Below are 17,596 nucleotides of genomic sequence, written 5' to 3' on the forward strand. Positions count from 1 at the left end.
ACTGCTTCTACACAGTATGCTGGCAAGGGACAGGCTTTCCTACTCAGACTGTGGCTGCTTTCTAAAGAAAAGAAACTGTAAGAAATTGAGCAGCTTTTTGTTTTGATGTCCTTGGAATGTATTTTAGCTGATTTAAACTAAAGCCTCTCTTGGGGTTTAAACATATCTTTTTAGCTTTGGTTGGTTAGAACCCCTGTCTGGTTTTTATTGCCATCTGTATCCCTATGTCTTCCTCCTACAGGAAGTGGAAAAAGAACAGATCTTCTGGCAGGATCAATGAGTATAAAATGGGTTACGGGGGTGTCTGCTGTGTTGACGGGCTCAGGTAAGTGTTTGGGGGGGTGCCCCCCCTGAGCCCGCAATCCAGATCCGTCATGTGATCTCCCTGAACCCATCAGTGTGGATTCACAATTCTTTGTCATAATGAAGCCAAGAGTGAAAAAACAAAAATATAATTTATTAATCATAAATAATACAGAAGTGATACATTGTATCCGATCATTCACAGAATTATTCCCAATAGTGCAATCAATGAATCTTCCCTCCAGGAGGAAATCATGGAGGATCCCGAATCCCTCTGATTGGTTGTCAGTGATTCTGACGGTTTTCTGTAGCATTTTATACTTGTCTATAGAGGCATTTCACCTATTAGTGGATGTCAGTGATAGGAACTCCGGAGCCAAAATCTCCCCACAATGGAGTTTCCTTCTCGGATTTACAGTATTACTCCTCCCGCTGCAAACACCTTTATTTAGGATAATTGAGGGACATCATTTTGGTAGTGAGGGCCCTCCAGGAAACAGATCTTCATTCTTCAAAGAGCAGCTGAATGAGATCCCTGAGTTAAGGGGTTCCCACCATCCCTGTGCTGAGTTCCCGGGTCTGTACACCTACCTTGCCCATTATGAGGGGTTCCCACCATCCCTGTGCCAAGTTCCCAGGTATGTACACTCACTGTGCCCATTATGAGGGGTTCCCACCATCCCTGTGCCAAGTTCCTGGGTCTGTACACCAGCTGTGCCCATTATGAGGGGTTTCCACCACCCCTGTGCTGAGTTCCCAGGTCTGTACACCCGCGGTGCCCATTATGAGGAGTCGCCCCCCCCCCCCCCCCCATCCTTGTGCTGAGTTCTGGGGTCTGGAGGATGTATCAGGAAGAGGGGGACACACGGTGTTGGAAGGAGTCGGGAAGGACATGGGGAGATCCTGCTGGTTGGAGTCATATAGAAGAAGTTGGGGACTGATGCAGCCCGCCAGGCTCCACCTGAAGTTATAATTTCATGTTGGGGTGGTCTCCCCCTTTAAGCTGAGAGGATCCATCATCCAGCAAAGTCATTTCCTCTCAGTGACCGAATGTCGGCTGACGAGTCTCAGCTCTGAACAAAGAGCACAATGTAGTCACACGGCGGTGAGGTTGGCGCTGCCATGCTGGTCATTAATCTGGGCAGATAGGGGAGGGGCGGCACGTCTTCCAGTTCCCGGATTGGGACTTTCCGGGGGGGGGTGTCACAGTCCAGTTTTCAGTCCCTCATGTAGAGGGTGATGATGCCCGCTTTGTGTAGATCCTGCCACAATTTCATCTCTAGCCGAAAATTGTGGTTGGAGTAGAAAGCCACCTTGTGGTAGATGATGTCATAGTAATGATCGGAGAATTGCTTGTAGTTGGGGGTCATGAAGCCGTAGGCGCTGACCTGAAAAGGGAGAGAGAAGGTTAATGGGAAGGTGACGCCATACAATCTGATTGTACAATCTCCTCCAGATCTACCAAAACTCTTCAACCTTTTACCTGCTGCTGACGTATCTCATATGTCAGCAACAGCGGGGGAGGGGCATTACCTACAGTACTGACTGTTGGCTGCCAGCGTTCATGCGGCTGTATGGCTGACCAATCGCTTCTATGCCCCCCCCCCCCTCATCAGTACATTGCAGAACCAGCATTGGGCAAAAATGCCCCCCTTTATGAGGACACTCCATGGACCCCACAGGGACATCTTGGTTCAGGAGGCGGAGTCATTACCCATAGGTTCAGTTTATATGGGCATCTATCTTCGCCTCCCCTCTGAAAAGTGACTGCAGCGATATGGTGCCTCTTCACTGCCTGGTTTTATTGCTGCACCATCGCGCTGCAGCCAAGTGCATTACACGCAATTGCAGGGTAGGTAGGACCCCATTGACTTGCATGGGTCGCATTTCTCTCAGCACAAATCCCCCCCCCCCCCATCACCATTCCTAGCACCCCTCCTAATTTCCCCCTCCTAGAACAATTCTTATCCTCTGCCACCCTCCAACCTCCCCCCTCCCAACGCAAATCCCTTCTCCCATCTCCTCGTGGCATGTCCCCCCCACGCACATGACACCACAGTGCCCAGGGCAGCCATCCCTCGTAAGTGCTTTGCATAAGGAGAAGAATGATAGTTTGTCGGTCTGCGTGACACCGACCATCAGTCATGGGGAATTCAGAGTTTTCTTGCAGTAACAGATGCAGCCACAAGTTGGCACTCATGCTGCATATTTCATGTTGTGTCTAATTTGATGGTGAAATGTAGTCTGTGATCCAGTATCCAGTATAAATCTAAACTGGCCTTCCATGCCTATTGCTTATGTGTGAATTTTTATTTTTATAAATCAGGACCTCCTGGATTTAGTTTTTTCTTTTAACTGAATAACTGAAACATTTTGATAGGCTCTGCAGCAGAAACTGAAAGATGCTGATTGGACGATGTGATTTTTGGTGAGCTCTTATGCCGCGTACACACGAGCGGACTTTTCGACCGGATTAGTCCGACGGACTATCTGACGGACTATCAGCGGAATTCCAACGGACTTTCCCCAACGAACGGACTTGCCTACACGCGATCACACCAAAGCCCGATGACGTACGACTGGACTAAAATAAGGAAGTTGATAGCCAGTAGCCAGTAGTCAATAGCTGCCCCTGCGTCGGTTTTCGTCCGTCGGACTAGCATACAGACGAGCGGACTTTTCGATAGGAAATGGGTCCGGCGGAGTTCCGACGTAAAGATTTGAAACATGTTCCAAATCTAAAGTCCTTCAGATTTTCAACCGAAAAAGTCCGCTGCAGGTCCGATGAAGCCCACACATGGTCGCATTGTCCGCCGGACTCGGTCCGTCGGACCAGTCCGGTCGAAAAGTCCGCCCGTGTGTACGCGGCATTAGTTGGCAGGAATTGGTTTGCTTGGCTCTAGTGAGGAATGGCCTTGATGAAGAGCTCCCTCACCTGGTCACAAGTGTGTATAGCAGCCAGGAGAATAGAGGCTCCAGTGGAGGGTCTGTATATACTTCGGCTCTTCGTGTTCAGGATGGGGGACCAGAGGAACCTGAGAAGAGAGCAGAAGGCAGCATTAGAATCTATCAATGGAAATTTCAGTGGGGGTGGGGCAAAAAAAATTCCCCATCACATCAGAATCCCCCCTCCCCCCCTTCACATCAGAGGTCCCCCTCATCACATCAGAGGTCCCCCTCATCACATCAGAGGTCCCCCTCATCACATCAGAGGTCCCCCTCATCACATCAGAGGTCCCCCTCATCACATCAGAGGTCCCCCTCATCACATCAGAGGTCCCCCCATCACATAAGAGGTCCCCCCATCACATCAGAGGTCCCGCCCATCACAGGTCCTGCCCATCACATCAGAGGTTCCGCCCATCACATCAGAGGTCCCATCCCCCTTATCACATCAGAGGTCCCCCCCATCACATCAGATGTCCCGTCCCCCCATGACATTAGAGGTCCCCCCATCACATCAGCGGTCCTCCCCCCATCACATCAGAGGTCCTGCCCATCACACCAGAGGTCCAGTCCCCCCCATCACATCAGAGGCCCCCCCATCACATCAGAGGCCCCCCCCTTATCACATCAAAGGTCCCATCCCCCCTATCATATTAGAGGTCCCCCCCTTCACATCAGAGGTCCCCCCATCACATCAGAGTCTCCCCCTCCCTTATCACATCAAAGGCCCCATCCCCCCTATCACATCAGAGGTCCTGCCCATCACATCAGAGGTCCAGTCCTCCCCATCACATCAGAGGCCCCCCCCATCACATCAGAGGTTCCCCCCATCACATCAGAGTCCCCCCCTCCCTTATCACATCAAAGGTCCCATCCCCCCTATTATATTAGAGGTCCCCCCTTCACATCAGAGGTCCCCCCCTTCACATCAGAGGTCCCCCCCTTCACATCAGAGGTCCCCCCCATCACATCAGTGGTCCCCCCTTCACATCAGAGTCTCCCCCATCACATCAGAGTTTCTCCCCTCCCTTATCGCATCAAAGGTCCCATCCCCCCCTATCACATTAGAGGTCCTCCCCATCCCATCAGAGGCCCTCCCCATCCCATCAGAGGCCCTCCCCATCCCATCAGAGGCCCTCCCCATCCCATCAGAGGTCCCCCTGTCACAGTAGTGAGTCCTCGGTCCCTCTGGTCTATGTGTGGCAGAGGGTAGGACATGGAGCAGGTTCTCTTCTAAATGTTGGGGTGGTCCTTGATCAGTACCATAACAACGAATGCTGCTGTGTGTCCTGGACGCTCATTGGTTGTTAAGGTGCTGGCGGCCCGACTGCTTCCTGGAAACACAATATTCAAATACAGGACAAGCTGCTGGGGGCCGAGTAGAATCTTGTACTGGGCCAGATGTTGCCCCCGGGGACCCTCGTTAGTTTGCAGACCCCTCCCCCTGCACATTTGCCCCATTGCCCCCAGTTCTAGCCCTCTCTCTCCCGGTAGTCTGGTATGAGGAGAAGAAGCTGCGGCACGCAGAACATGATGCCAGTTTTCTTTAGTTGGCGCCAAAACGGAGTCTGAGGCTCACAAATGTGAGTGAAGGTTGAGTGAGGAGAGGCTTCACCTCCTCCTAACCTGCGTCTGTCCGACGGGCGACGGCAGAACGTCATTGTAGTGTTTGGGAGGATCTCTCCAATGTAAATATTACAATGTGAGTGCGGGAAACTTCTGATGGAACCTGAACTCTGTACCTGACAAAACAGGACTGACCCACCCAGGTGACCTGAATGTGAACCTACAGCAGCAGATCATCATCAACCCAACCTCTGAAAGTGTAACTCCATCATTATAATCTGCCTGAACCATCGATGTATAGGAGGAGAAAACTTTACATGTGAACTTATAAGAATAAGATCAGAGCTATATGTCCTGTGAACCTGCATTTACCTTCTTTCTGTGTGAGTTAGAGAAAAAAAAAACAATTGTTATTAGGTTATTTTCTCCCCAGGTCAAATGTTATTCTTCATACCACATTATGTCCACTAGATGGAGCCGATGATTATAGTAAATAAAAATTCTTTTTTCTTTTTTTTTTTTTTTACAGGATCATCAGCGCCATCTAGTGGCCGTAATGTGGTGTTTCCTGATTCACTCTGTTCTGTATAATGAATAACATTCAACCTCAGTAGAAAATAGCCTAATAATATTTGTTTTTGCCCCCCCCCCCCTCCTTTTCACAGAACAAATGTACACACGGTTTCAGAAGACGAATAGCTCATCAAATACTTTACTAAAAAAAGCCAAAGGCAAAACAGGAATGTAATGAGCCATTAGGGATGTCTGGGAAATGGCACCCAGTAATTGTCATTCTTAGGAATAAGGCTGTCAAACAATTCTGCACTTTGTGAGTCTATATCTAGCACTGTGATTTATGTCCTGTATATATTTAAAAAATACACTTTTCAAAGCTGAAGTTCAGCAGTGGTATTTTTTTTTCTTGTTGACATGGATATTTTTGTTGGCTTTTTTAAATGTATTTATTTATTTTTGTGGTGATAGGGACTTTTAAGTATTTTTTAATATAAATATATATATTATTATTATTATTATTATTATATTTTGTGATATGGGTTTTTTTAAGCTTATGCTTTTTATTTTGCTGATATTAGGGGTTTTTTTGTTTTTTGTTTTTGTTTGTAGGTACTTTTGTTTTTGGATACTGTGGGTTTTTTTGTTGGCATTGGTTTGTTATTTTGCTGATATACTATTTTTTTTATTTTTATTTTTTTTACTGGTATGGGTTTTGTGCTTTTTGTTTTTTCTCTGTTTTAATGTTTTAATTTTTTTTTTTAATTTATTTTTTGCTCGTACATTTTTTTCCTGAATATAAATAATAAAAGAAAAAAAAATGTGGCATATCTAGGGGTAGCGGCTGTTTACCTGGCCATAGACAGTTCATTTTTTTTTTTTGCTCCTCCAGCCAAGCAATGTGGATGGAGGAGTCCCTTCTCACCAGGACACTGTATTCTGATGGTGGGGACTCGGCGCTGCCAGAATAAATTGATCAGCAGCCACAGCCAATAGACAGAAGTTTTCCAACTACTTCGGGGATGGCCGCATGTTGATGTAACTTTGGCCGATACCCACTGAACTGGCTGAATTTTGATCTATTTATGACCGTCTTTTGTCCCAGCGCAATTTTAAAGCAGCGCCTAGACTCCGTGGTTCTCCGCAGCTTGGCTGTTGGTGACAACCAGGGCCCAGCACTAAGGCCAGTACCTGAACCAACCAACTCCTGGGCTTCTCATCCTTTAGTAGTTCCCTCCATAGGAGCTCAATGTAAAAATGAAAACAATATGGCGCCGCACTGAGAGTACATCGGGAGTGTATGATGCCACAGCACTTCCTGTCAACATGTTAACCCCATGTTTCCCAATGAACTCCAAGAAAAGGTATTTGCAGTAAGTACAAGAAATGTTTTATGGAATTACAGGAACGCGTACAACGGTATGTTGTCTGTTTTGTTTGGGTGTGATGACTGATATAGCCGTGTTACTTGCAGTGCCCAGAGGTCACATTGCGAAGCACGCCCATGCCTCTAATGTTGACTTTTTGATATACAGTCGATAAGATGGAAAGGGAATACATAGACTGGCAGGAGGAATTTTATTCATTTTATTTAATGAAAAAGAAGGAGGAGCTCAGACACCATTATCTGATCCAGAGATCACATCCGGCTTGGGGGGTGGGGGCAGATTTTTCTTTGGAAATGATAGACAGAAAGATGGTGGTGGTGACAGTTGCACCTAAGTAGATTCCCTAGAAGCAGGAAAGAGCAGAGCCGACTGGCAGGGAGTTTTCCCAACAAGCTGAGAACTTTTATGGCGCAGTAACGAGGACTCCTGACCACAGGAGGCCTGGAGATCCACCAATGACCACACAACTGGTAGTGCAGCTTGTAGTTACTCAGCCATCTGTGGCCACATTCTGGATGCTTACCAGTGGAACATCAACTGCTTTTAACCATCTGGATTGGTCAGCAGTTGTTAGCCAATCAGCAAACATCCTTTGGTCTGGTTTGTCAGAGGAAGAATCATTTGGCCAATAATAAACATTTCCACCAAGATAAGCTGGCATTGAGGTGTCTGGTAGAGCTCTCACTTTTCCATTGGAAGCATTTTCTATGGATCTGAGGAAAGACCTTTCATTGTTTGGTCAAGCTTCAATAACGGAATGTCCTCTGAAATCTGTAGAAGTCAAGTAGAAAGTGAGCCTGAGGTGCTGGACTCGGATCTAAATCCTGCCAAATACAAGATGGCAGCAGAACTTTATGATCTGACTTTGGAGGCTCAAGCTCAAAAAACAGAGTTTATCCCACAGAGTAGGGGCCCCTCGAATGGAGACGTCCACAATGAAGTCAACAAACTTGGCGCCAAACCATCACCATAATATCCATTCTGCTTTATTACTGGTGACAATGTGACAGCATGAAGAACAGAGGTAGCCAACACATTTCAGGGACCAAGTAATCCCCCTTCCTCTGGGTTTGGGCTTATTATCAAAGTATCTCAGATAGGGACCAAGCTTCTCAGACTTATCTCTTGGAGGACAATCTCTCAGTAGAAGTAACCAGGCCATCTCTTTTGGATTTTTCTCAGGATTCTGGTATCAGAGAAAATGAGAATTTTGACCAAGCCCTGATGAAGGAGGATCACTTGGCCCCCGAAATGCGTTGGAATTCCATTCTTCATGTTACCAAAAATAAATAATTATGGACTTGAGATGATCATTTGGAGCTCTGTTTGACTCTGAAGTCTGTAGGATACTTTAGACCCGTCACAGATACTGAAGGTGGTTGCTCCATCCTGTAAAAAACTGACCTCCCTCTTGTTTATTGATTGTCCCTTCGATAAGTTGGTACCGAGGCTTTAGGCCATGGAGAAGGGAGGGGGAGCCATTGCCAAAAACCAGCTCATCAAAGGGGAACAACAGAGGTTGGTCCAACATGGACATTAGGAGGAGGTGGGCGCCTGACACTACTCAAGATTTGGCAGTAATTTCTGGTGTCTTTAGTGTAGCCATAGACTGGCAGATGCAGCATTCTGCAGAGAATGTCAGGCAGAAAGCATGCTGGGACCAGCTGCTCTATATATTTCCCGGATTTCTGCCGAGTCAGAGCAGCGAAAGCGCGGTCAATGAGAGTAAAGGTTGATTCTGATTGCAGATTTCCTAAGAATCCTGTAAAATCTCTCAGAGTGATAAGAAGTTCCTCAAAGTTCAGTGTGATTGTGTCTTCTGCGGCCCACAGTATGGAATGACCCAACTTATCGCTGAGGGTCATGCTGGCCCAATAATCTGCATTGACTAGAGGCTGTAAATGGCTGATGGTTGTCAGTTATTGTTCTTTGCACTGTACATTTAGAGTGAACCTTGACCCTCCAGAGATACCTTGGCAACATAGACTTCCTCCCCTCCCACTCTTTTTTTATTTATTTATTTTTTCCAGCCCTGCTACCATTTTTGTCCAGATGATGATGAAGTGTCCCCGCTCCTGCAGCCTCCTTGGATTACCTGTCACATCTCAGGAGGCCTCAGGACACATCGGGGGGGGGGGGGGCTGCCTGAACGGGAGGAGGCAGCCGGCTACTGATGAGGAAAGACCAAGATGGTGCTGCAGGAGCTGAGCTGTTGCACTTGGATCTGCTGGAGGAGAGTATCTGAATTCAGGACAATGCTGTACAACAGTGGAGATCCTCTTAAAGTGGAACTTCACTCTTGCAATCAATATTGATTATTTTGAATCCTTGTGCTGCTATCATTAGTAAATAGATAGGAAAGTAAAATTATATTTACTGGTTCTAAACTTTTTTTTTTTTTTAACATTTCTTCAGTTACTTCCTGGTTTCTTGCCTAGCCAACATGATGACCTACATCCCAGGAGTCTTCAGGAGTGGAGGAGGGGTTTACTCAGCTAAGCACACCCTCCTGCCTGCATACTTGAGCTAAGGGCAGATTGATTACAGGAAGTAAATGCTACATGAATAATTTGCCCTTACTCAAGATGGCCATGGGCAAAAATGCTAGGGGTTGTTTTTTAAAATGATTTCTCAACAAAATAAAGAATGGAGACGATGGATGGGTAGATGGATGGAGACATGGATGGATGGAGACAAGGCTTGATGGAGACATGGATGGATGGATTGATTGAGAAAAGGGTTGACGGAGACATAGATGTACGGATGAAGACATGGATGGAGACAGGGGTTGATGGATGGAGACAAGGGTTGATGGAGACATGGATGGATGGAGACATGGATGGATGGAGACATGGATGGATGGAGACATGGATGGATGGAGACAAGGGTTGATGGAGACAAGGGTTGATGGAGACAAGGGTTGATGGAGACAAGGGTTGATGGAGACATGGATGGATGGAGACATGGATGGAGACATGGATGGTTAGATGAAGACATGTATGGATGGATGGATGAAGACATACATGGATGGAGACCAGGGTTGATGGAGACCAGGGATGGATGGAGACATAAATGGATGAAGACATGGATGGATGGAGACCAGGGTTGATGGAGACATGGATGGATGGATGGATGGAGACCAGGGTTGATGGAGACCAGGGTTGATGGAGACATGGATGGATGGAGACATGGATGGATGAAGACATGGATGGCTGGAGATATGGATGTATGGGGGAGTTTGCTTTGAATATTAAAAATTAATTGTAGCGGTACCCCCATGAGGGCTGCTGATTGACTCTATACCCCACTGACTACCCCGACTCTGCAGATCCTCTCATACCTCTGACAGCTTGGGTTCCATGCTGTAATAGGATGTTATCAATGAGAAACTCACACAATGTCACTGAACCACTCAACGAGTTTTTAGTAGAGTGAGTAATAAACACAAATGAACAATATGAATGAACACAAACAATATATGACAGTTGATAACCACAAGCCTAGATATGAAACTGTAAACTTAATGATCAATGTCAAAATGTAGAATATAAAAATAGATTATTCTTAAAATGAAGTTTAAATCAGATATGTCTGTGTGTAAAAGTAGCTTCAATGTCTTGAGATGTACGTGTGTGAATGTGTTCTCGTGGAAAGCTGGAAAAAATGTCTCTTCCAGCCACAGCCTGTCTGTACTCCTACAATTAACCAACCCCTCCCTTTTCCTATCTAGTCTGCTAAAAGGTTTGTATTTGCCTTATAGTCCTACAGAAAAACCAGGAACTTTCAATGAGTAATTTCATTCCCTCCAACATTCCTAAGGGTGGGGCTATGAACTATGTGAGAGTAGCTAAAGTAAGAATCATTTAACTTACAATATACACATTTCCTTTAAACATCTAAAATCTTACTACATATCAGTATATAGAATGTTCTTAATAATAATCCTAATCAAGAAATATTGTAATATAAAGAAATGATGTTCTTTAACTAAAACTTGAAACTATTAGCCTCTAAAGAAATACAAAACTTTTCTTCTCATGAGATGGGGGAGGTGAGACTAATTGATACCACAGGAGAATTCTACATAGAACTGCTTTTGAAGCTATCCCAAGAAATGCATATAAAGCTTTAAACAAATCTTTACATAAATATATGTAAAAATCTATACATATATATTTCACTTTATCCATATTTAGAATATATGATGATATACATAAGCAAGTCAATCATTCTCAAAAGACTCAAATGCATTCATAAACTATGATATTCTAACAATGCTCCAAAACCTATATTAAACACCTTCCCACTGAGGCCTCAATACACACACCAAATTGCAATATAATATTACTTACATTCAATAATACAATGCAATATTTAACCTGTACTCAAGGGCTCCCCCTAGGTTCTAATTCAATGTTCAAACTACAAAGTAGAACCTTGATGCTTTGCAAAAGATGATAAAAGTTCCTTGACTCCAGATGTCTTCAGCTAGCCTGTAGTTTAAACTGCAGTATTTGTAATCCAACAGGGCAAAAGAAAGAAAGCAAACTGGTACGTTGATAACTGTGTAACTGAAGAGATATGACACTGGTAACTTCCTCCTTATGTGTGAGTGTAATAGAGCACTGACCTTACAGTACAGGGAGTAACAAGCCCCAGAATTCAGCTGTATGTGGCCTGTGAATAAGTAGAATCACTTCTGTGGAACTACAAGTCTCTGTAAATAACTCACTCCGCAAACAGTGCACTTTACTGAAATGGGCAGGTGCCCTCTCACCACAATAGACTAAGAGGCTGTGAGGCTCCGTCCAGACTCCCCTCCTGATGTCTCGGTCTGAGGAAAAGATGGCGCCGCCGCGCTGTACCGCTCCTCCGGACGGCTGGAATGCAGGAAAACTTCCTGATGTCCTGGTACTGCACACCGATCCGCTTGCTAAGCTGGCAGAGCTGCACTCTGAAGCCCCTCAGAGGCTTGCGATCCTGCTCCGCGCTGTATAGGCCACAGTCTTCTGGTCACACACACGGACCTCCTGCTGGCAGGTATTGAATGGCATCCAGAGAGAGCGAAAGATGGCCACGCTGTTCCTTTTATTACTGCTCCCAGCATGCAGTGCTGAGCGCATTGCATTGTCTGTATTGTAATTCAGGGCTGATCCATCCAACAGAGTCACTTCCTCTTTCAAACTACATTTCCCACAATGCTTTGCAGCGCTGTTTCTCAGGAATTAAAAGAAAGTCCTAACCGCATTAAAAGGACACTAGAGGGAGCCAGACTCATTTGCAAACCATAAAAACTGTAATGCTTTATACCGTACAGTGGAACCTCGGTTTGCGAGTAACGCGGTTAACGAGCGTTTCGCAAACCAAGCACTATATTGGTTTGCGAGTTGTTGTCTTGCAAAACGAGCAGGATTCAGGCCAAAAGCGGTGTACAGTACCGCATTTAGCCTGAGGTGGGGGGCGCTGGAGCGAGCAGAGCCGAAAGTCGCCGTTCGGAAATGCACGGAAAGGCCCGAGGACAGTTCGGCTGACCTCGGCAAACCTCGGAAAGGCTCGTGAACGGAGTCTTTCCGAGGTTTGCCAAGGTCAGCTGAAGTGTCCCTTGGGCCTTTTCGGCCGTTTCCGAGGCTCTCCGGCACCCCCCCCCGCCTCTGGCTGCATGCGGTATTGCATCCCATTGAAGTCAATGCGGAACAAATTATTTTCGTTTCCATTAACTTCAATGGGAAAGCTCGCTTCGATATGCGAGTACAGTGGATTACGAGCATACTCCTGGAACGGATTATGCTCGTAATCCGAAGTTCCACTGTATTAGCAAACCCTTGGCTACATAATGAAATAGTGTTTTTGGTTTCTGATGCTCAAAGTTCCGCTTTAAATAGAGCCAAACCTCCCGTCTTCCTAAGAAGAGAAAAGCGGGTCACCTTTTAGCCTCAAGTAAGTTGGCGAAGGACACACCCCTGCCACGCCCCCAGTTATGCGGGCAATGAAGTATTAATATTTAAAAGAACGATTGGTCGTCGAACCCACGAATGATTTCAATCCCTCCTGTGTTCCCTTCACTGATTTTTTTTCAGAGTAAGAAAAGAAATAATGTATCCATCTGGAAGATACATTGATATAGAGGGGCGCCCAGCAGACCCCCTGCTCTGGAGGAACAGTCACAGTTCTACATTTGAGGCCGGAGCAGCAGCAATGTAAGAGCCAGCGAGGAGTTTGGGATGAAGTGCATGCTTCCTCCTCCTCCTACAAAGTTACAATGTACAGTCTGATCACTGGGGGGAGGGGAGACTGAGGAAATGCTTCCTCCTCCTTCTACAAAGTTACAATGTACAGTCTGATCACTGGGGGAGTGGAGACTGAGGAAATGCCTCCTCCTCCTTCTACAATGCACAGTCTGATCACTGGGGGAGGGGAAACTGGGGAAATGCTTCCTCCTCCTTCTACAAAGTTACAATGTACAGTCTGATCACTGGGGGAGGTGAGACTGAGGAAATGCTTCCTCCTCCTTCTACAAAGTTACAATGTACAGTCTGATCACTGGGGGAGTGGAGACTGAGGAAATGCCTCCTCCTCCTTCTACAATGCACAGTCTGATCACTGGGGGAGGGGAAACTGGGGAAATGCTTCCTCCTCCTTCTACAAAGTTACAATGTACAGTCTGATCACTGGGGGAGGTGAGACTGAGGAAATGCTTCCTCCTCCTTCTACAAAGTTACAATGTACAGTCTGATCACTGGGGGAGGGGAGACTGAGGAAATGCTTCCTCCTCCTTCTACAAAGTTACAATGTACAGTCTGATCACTGGGGGAGGGGAGACTGAGGAAATGCTTCCTCCTCCTTCTACAATGTACAGTCTGATCACTGGGGGAGGGGAAACTGGGGAAATGCTTCCTCCTCCTTCTACAAAGTTACAATGTACAGTCTGATCACTGGGGGAGGGGAGACTGAGGAAATGCTTCCTCCTCCTTCTACAATGTACAGTCTGATCACTGGGGGAGGGGAGACTGGGGAAATGCTTCCTCCTCCTTGCTTCATGAATGGCGACTCTCGGTCTGCAGCGGACATAGTGCAGCTCACACTTGTGCCTATATAAAGTGTATCCAGAGCTAACATTTTTTAGGTTTTGAACAGTGTAGGGAAGAGTTTTTATCTCTTCACTTCCTGCGTCCTATTGGGGAAATTTCCCTTTTACTTCTGTCTTGGAGACACGGCAGGAAGTAAGAGGAAATCTCTGTAGTGATGGGAAATCCCCATTGTAGTCCTCAATGACCATCTCAGGACAGAATAATCTGCATACACCTCATCCTTGTACGGACTCGCTCTATTCACCTGCAGAGAGGGGCAGGACTGGTACAGGTCAGCTGACCCGTCGGTTGCCCCCCCCCCCCTCACCCTCAGATACTCCGGAGCCCCGGGCACGGGCGTGGACTCACCTGTTCCTCAGGTAACGCATGAAATCCGGGTGCAGGATCTTGAAATGTTCCGTCGTCAGGTTTTTGCCAAAATAGCGCGCCGGACTGTGGAAGAGAAGAGCGATGTCAGAGATCAGATGGGGGAAAAATCAGCCACAACCCCCCCATTCACACAGCAATGGCTATTTCAGATTGTAAATTTTAATTTAGCTTTATCAGTATAAAATGAGAAAACTTCCCTGTATTTCTTCTAATAGATCAGTTCCCATGTCATCAGCTCCATCTAGTGGCCAAAGTGCTGTATTGATTCCTAAAAAAAAAAATCAATGAGAAAACATTCTGCATTCTGGCCACTAGATGGAGCTGATGATACAGGAACTGATCTATTAGAAGAAATATATAGGGAAATTGTGTTCACCTTTGCATGTATTCTTCTGACATTCGTCCAGTGAATGTTTTACAATTAGACCCCTGTAGCGTATGGGCAGCCTTCGAGAAATGGAGATTGCATGGAAAGTCCATCTACTTACTCTTTGCCTTTATCTCGGCCGCGGTCTACGATGCTGTTGGTAAGGGCAGCTCGGACTAATAAATAATCTCTGTCATGATCCGGTAAGAGGATGAAGCGGGTTTCCTGTGGACGGTAAACGACATGCAAAGGTGAAGGCGGGATTTAAAGGACATGCACACCTAGATTTCCACCCCCTGCAAAATTTTGGAATGTGGGGGAGGGGGGGTTGGTAAAGTGAATAATTAAACCTTCCTTGTAGTGAAATGATAGGGATATTGCATATTTCACATCAGTGGTGGCCTGTAATGCAGGGCGCATGGGCGCCACCCCCAGGGCCGTCTTTGATACTGATTGGACCCTGGGAAAAAATTTTCTTGGGGCCAATCATTACCGCTCACTGACTGGCTGCTAGAGGTTGCAGCACACATTATGGCTCACTGATTATTTGCTAGAGGTTACAGCACATGACTTCTGCTTGTTGATTAGTTGCTATTACTGTACATCAATACTGCTCACTGATTGGTTGCTAGAGGTTACTGGACATCCTTACCACTCACCAATTAGTTGCTAGAGGTTACTGCACACTATTACTGCTTACTAATTGGTTGCTGGAGGTTACTGAAAATCCTTTACTACTCAATGATTGGTTGCAAGAGGTTGGTGCACATCATTACTGCTCACTGATTGGTTGCTAAAGGTTACAGCACATCATCTCCTCACTGCCTGCACACCATGGACTGGGGAGGCAGGCAGATCTGACTGGCTGCTAGAGGTTACAGCACACATTATGGTTCACTGATTATTTGCTAGAGGTTACAGCACATGATTTCTGCTTGTTGATTAGTTGCTATTACTGTACATCAATACTGCTCACTGATTGGTTGCTAGAGGTTACTGGACATCCTTACCACTCACCAATTAGTTGCTAGAGTTTACTGCACATTATTACTGCTTACTAATTGGTTGCTAGAGGTTACTAAAAATCCTTTACTACTCAATGATTGGTTGCAAGAGGTTAGCGCACATCATTACTGCTTACTGATTGGTTGCTAAAGGTTACAGCACATCATCTCCTCACTGCCTGCACACCATGGACTGGGGAGGCAGGCAGATCTTTCCTTATATTCAGGATCTATAAACCACAGCCAAAACCTGTAAGGTCTTTGTCTTATCCAGAGCTTTATCATGTAACAAGCTTGCATCTGGTCTGATTGCCTGGCCACGCCTTTATGGAGGGACCCGTGGCAGGAACAGCATCTTTAGTTAAGTATTCTTGTTATATTTTCTAATATTATCTGTATCTGTCATTACTTTTAATAAATGTTATACTTTTAAGTATTTCTGTGATCTCTGTTTGCACATATCAAACACCGGCCAAAAAATGTGACAAAACACTGTATCGTTAAACCTTCATTCATTAAACCCACCAACTGCTTAAATCGAGGGGACTGGAAAATATAGTTTTGCTCTGTGGGCAGCCAGCCAAATGACACTGTAGGCAATGTATTTATAGAAAATTCACAGAGTTATTAATTCTGCATGTAATTTGTTCTCTGCGAATGGAGGCAGAATTAAATGTTACTGAGCTATTTCCTCTCCAGGTCAGATGTTTCAGGAAAATACTGCATTATGGCCACTAGAGGGAGCCGATGATCAGAGGAAGTAAATGCTTATTAACTGTATTAACTGCAGTATTTTCTCCATATTATTCTTGTGAATGAAGAACCTCTTAGAACAGGGGTGCCCAACCTTCTGAGGAGCGAGGGCCACTTTAGTGACTTGGTAACCGGCCGCGGGCCACAATGAGTGTAGCGGGCGGATGGTAGGTCTGTGTCCACTCTGCATATGTAGAGCAGACACAGATGCAGCCCGCTCTACCCTAAGGGCCCTCTGATCCGCCCAGACAGAAGGGGACAGATCGGATTGCAGATAGGCAGGTGTAAGCAGACACGAGTCTGTTTACATCTGCCGCTCTATAGAGGTGAATGGGAGGTCTGATTGGGTCCGCCTGAAAAACAGACAGGCAGACCCGATCGTGTGAAAGGGGCCTAAGGCTGCTTTCACACGGATGCACAGCGGTTTACCTGCATCTCAACTGCCCTTGATCTTCACTTCTTCCTCAGGATTCCTGCAGCTGCTTGCTGCTGTCCCTCAGGTGGTTATAACTGCTGGCTGTCCTTCAGGGCTGGTACTGCTGTTGGGTACTGCTGGCAGATACCGCTGGCTGGTACTGCTGGCTGGTATTGGTACTGCTACTGCTGGTGGGTACTGGTACTGCTGGTGGGTACTGGTACTGCTGGTTGGTACTGCTGGCGGGTACTGGTACTGCTGGCTGGTACTGGTACTGCTGGTGGGTACTGATACTGCTGGCTGGTACTGCTGGTGGGTACTGGTACTGCTGGCGGGTACTGCTGGTGGGTACTGATACTGCTGGCAGGCACTGCTGGCTGGAACTGGTGGCTGGTACTGGTGGCAAGTACTGGTGACTGGTAATGGTGGCAAGTACTGGTGGTTGGTACTGGTGACTGGTACTGGTGGTAAGTACTGGTACCTGGTACTGGTTACTGGTGACTGGTACTGGTACCTGGTACTGGTGGCAAGTACTGGTACTGGTGGCTGGTACTGGTGGCAAGTACTGGTACCTGGTACTGGTGGCAAGTACTGGTACCTGGTACTGGTGACTGGTACTGGTGGCAAGTACTGGTACCTGGTACTGGTGGTTGGTGACAAGTACTGGTGGCTCTGATACTGGTGTCCGAGATCACGGGTTCCCGTGCATTAGTGTGACAGAAGCATGCGGCTGCAGTAGAGAGCAGAGCCGATTCTTCCTGTCACAGGCGGAGTACATTTGGTATCAGAGTCTTGCCGAGAAAGTTCCCCCGGCGGATAAGGACCCCCCTGTACTGCGCATGCTTGCGCAGTACGGACGAATACGGAGAAGCCGAAAGACTCCA

The 17,596-nt window shown here is 46.4% G+C and overlaps 1 protein-coding gene across 1 annotated transcript in view; it reads right to left on the minus strand.

The window, feature by feature from the left end:
- Positions 1 to 436: 436 nt before the first annotated feature.
- LOC141113633 (alpha-N-acetylgalactosaminide alpha-2,6-sialyltransferase 2-like) overlaps positions 437 to 17,596 on the minus strand; it is a 77,910-nt gene continuing 60,750 nt past the window's right edge. Inside the window, exons 6-9 of the mRNA XM_073606853.1 lie at positions 14,662 to 14,765; positions 14,153 to 14,236; positions 3,239 to 3,338; positions 437 to 1,691 (exon numbers count right to left, since the gene is read on the minus strand). Coding sequence (XP_073462954.1) covers positions 1,521 to 1,691; positions 3,239 to 3,338; positions 14,153 to 14,236; positions 14,662 to 14,765 — 459 coding nt within the window. The 3' untranslated portion in view covers positions 437 to 1,520. The remainder of the gene's footprint in view (positions 1,692 to 3,238; positions 3,339 to 14,152; positions 14,237 to 14,661; positions 14,766 to 17,596) is intronic.

The sequence above is a fragment of the Aquarana catesbeiana genome, linkage group LG12 (genome assembly GCF_042186555.1).
Source record: "Aquarana catesbeiana isolate 2022-GZ linkage group LG12, ASM4218655v1, whole genome shotgun sequence".
NCBI lineage: Eukaryota > Metazoa > Chordata > Amphibia > Anura > Ranidae > Aquarana > Aquarana catesbeiana.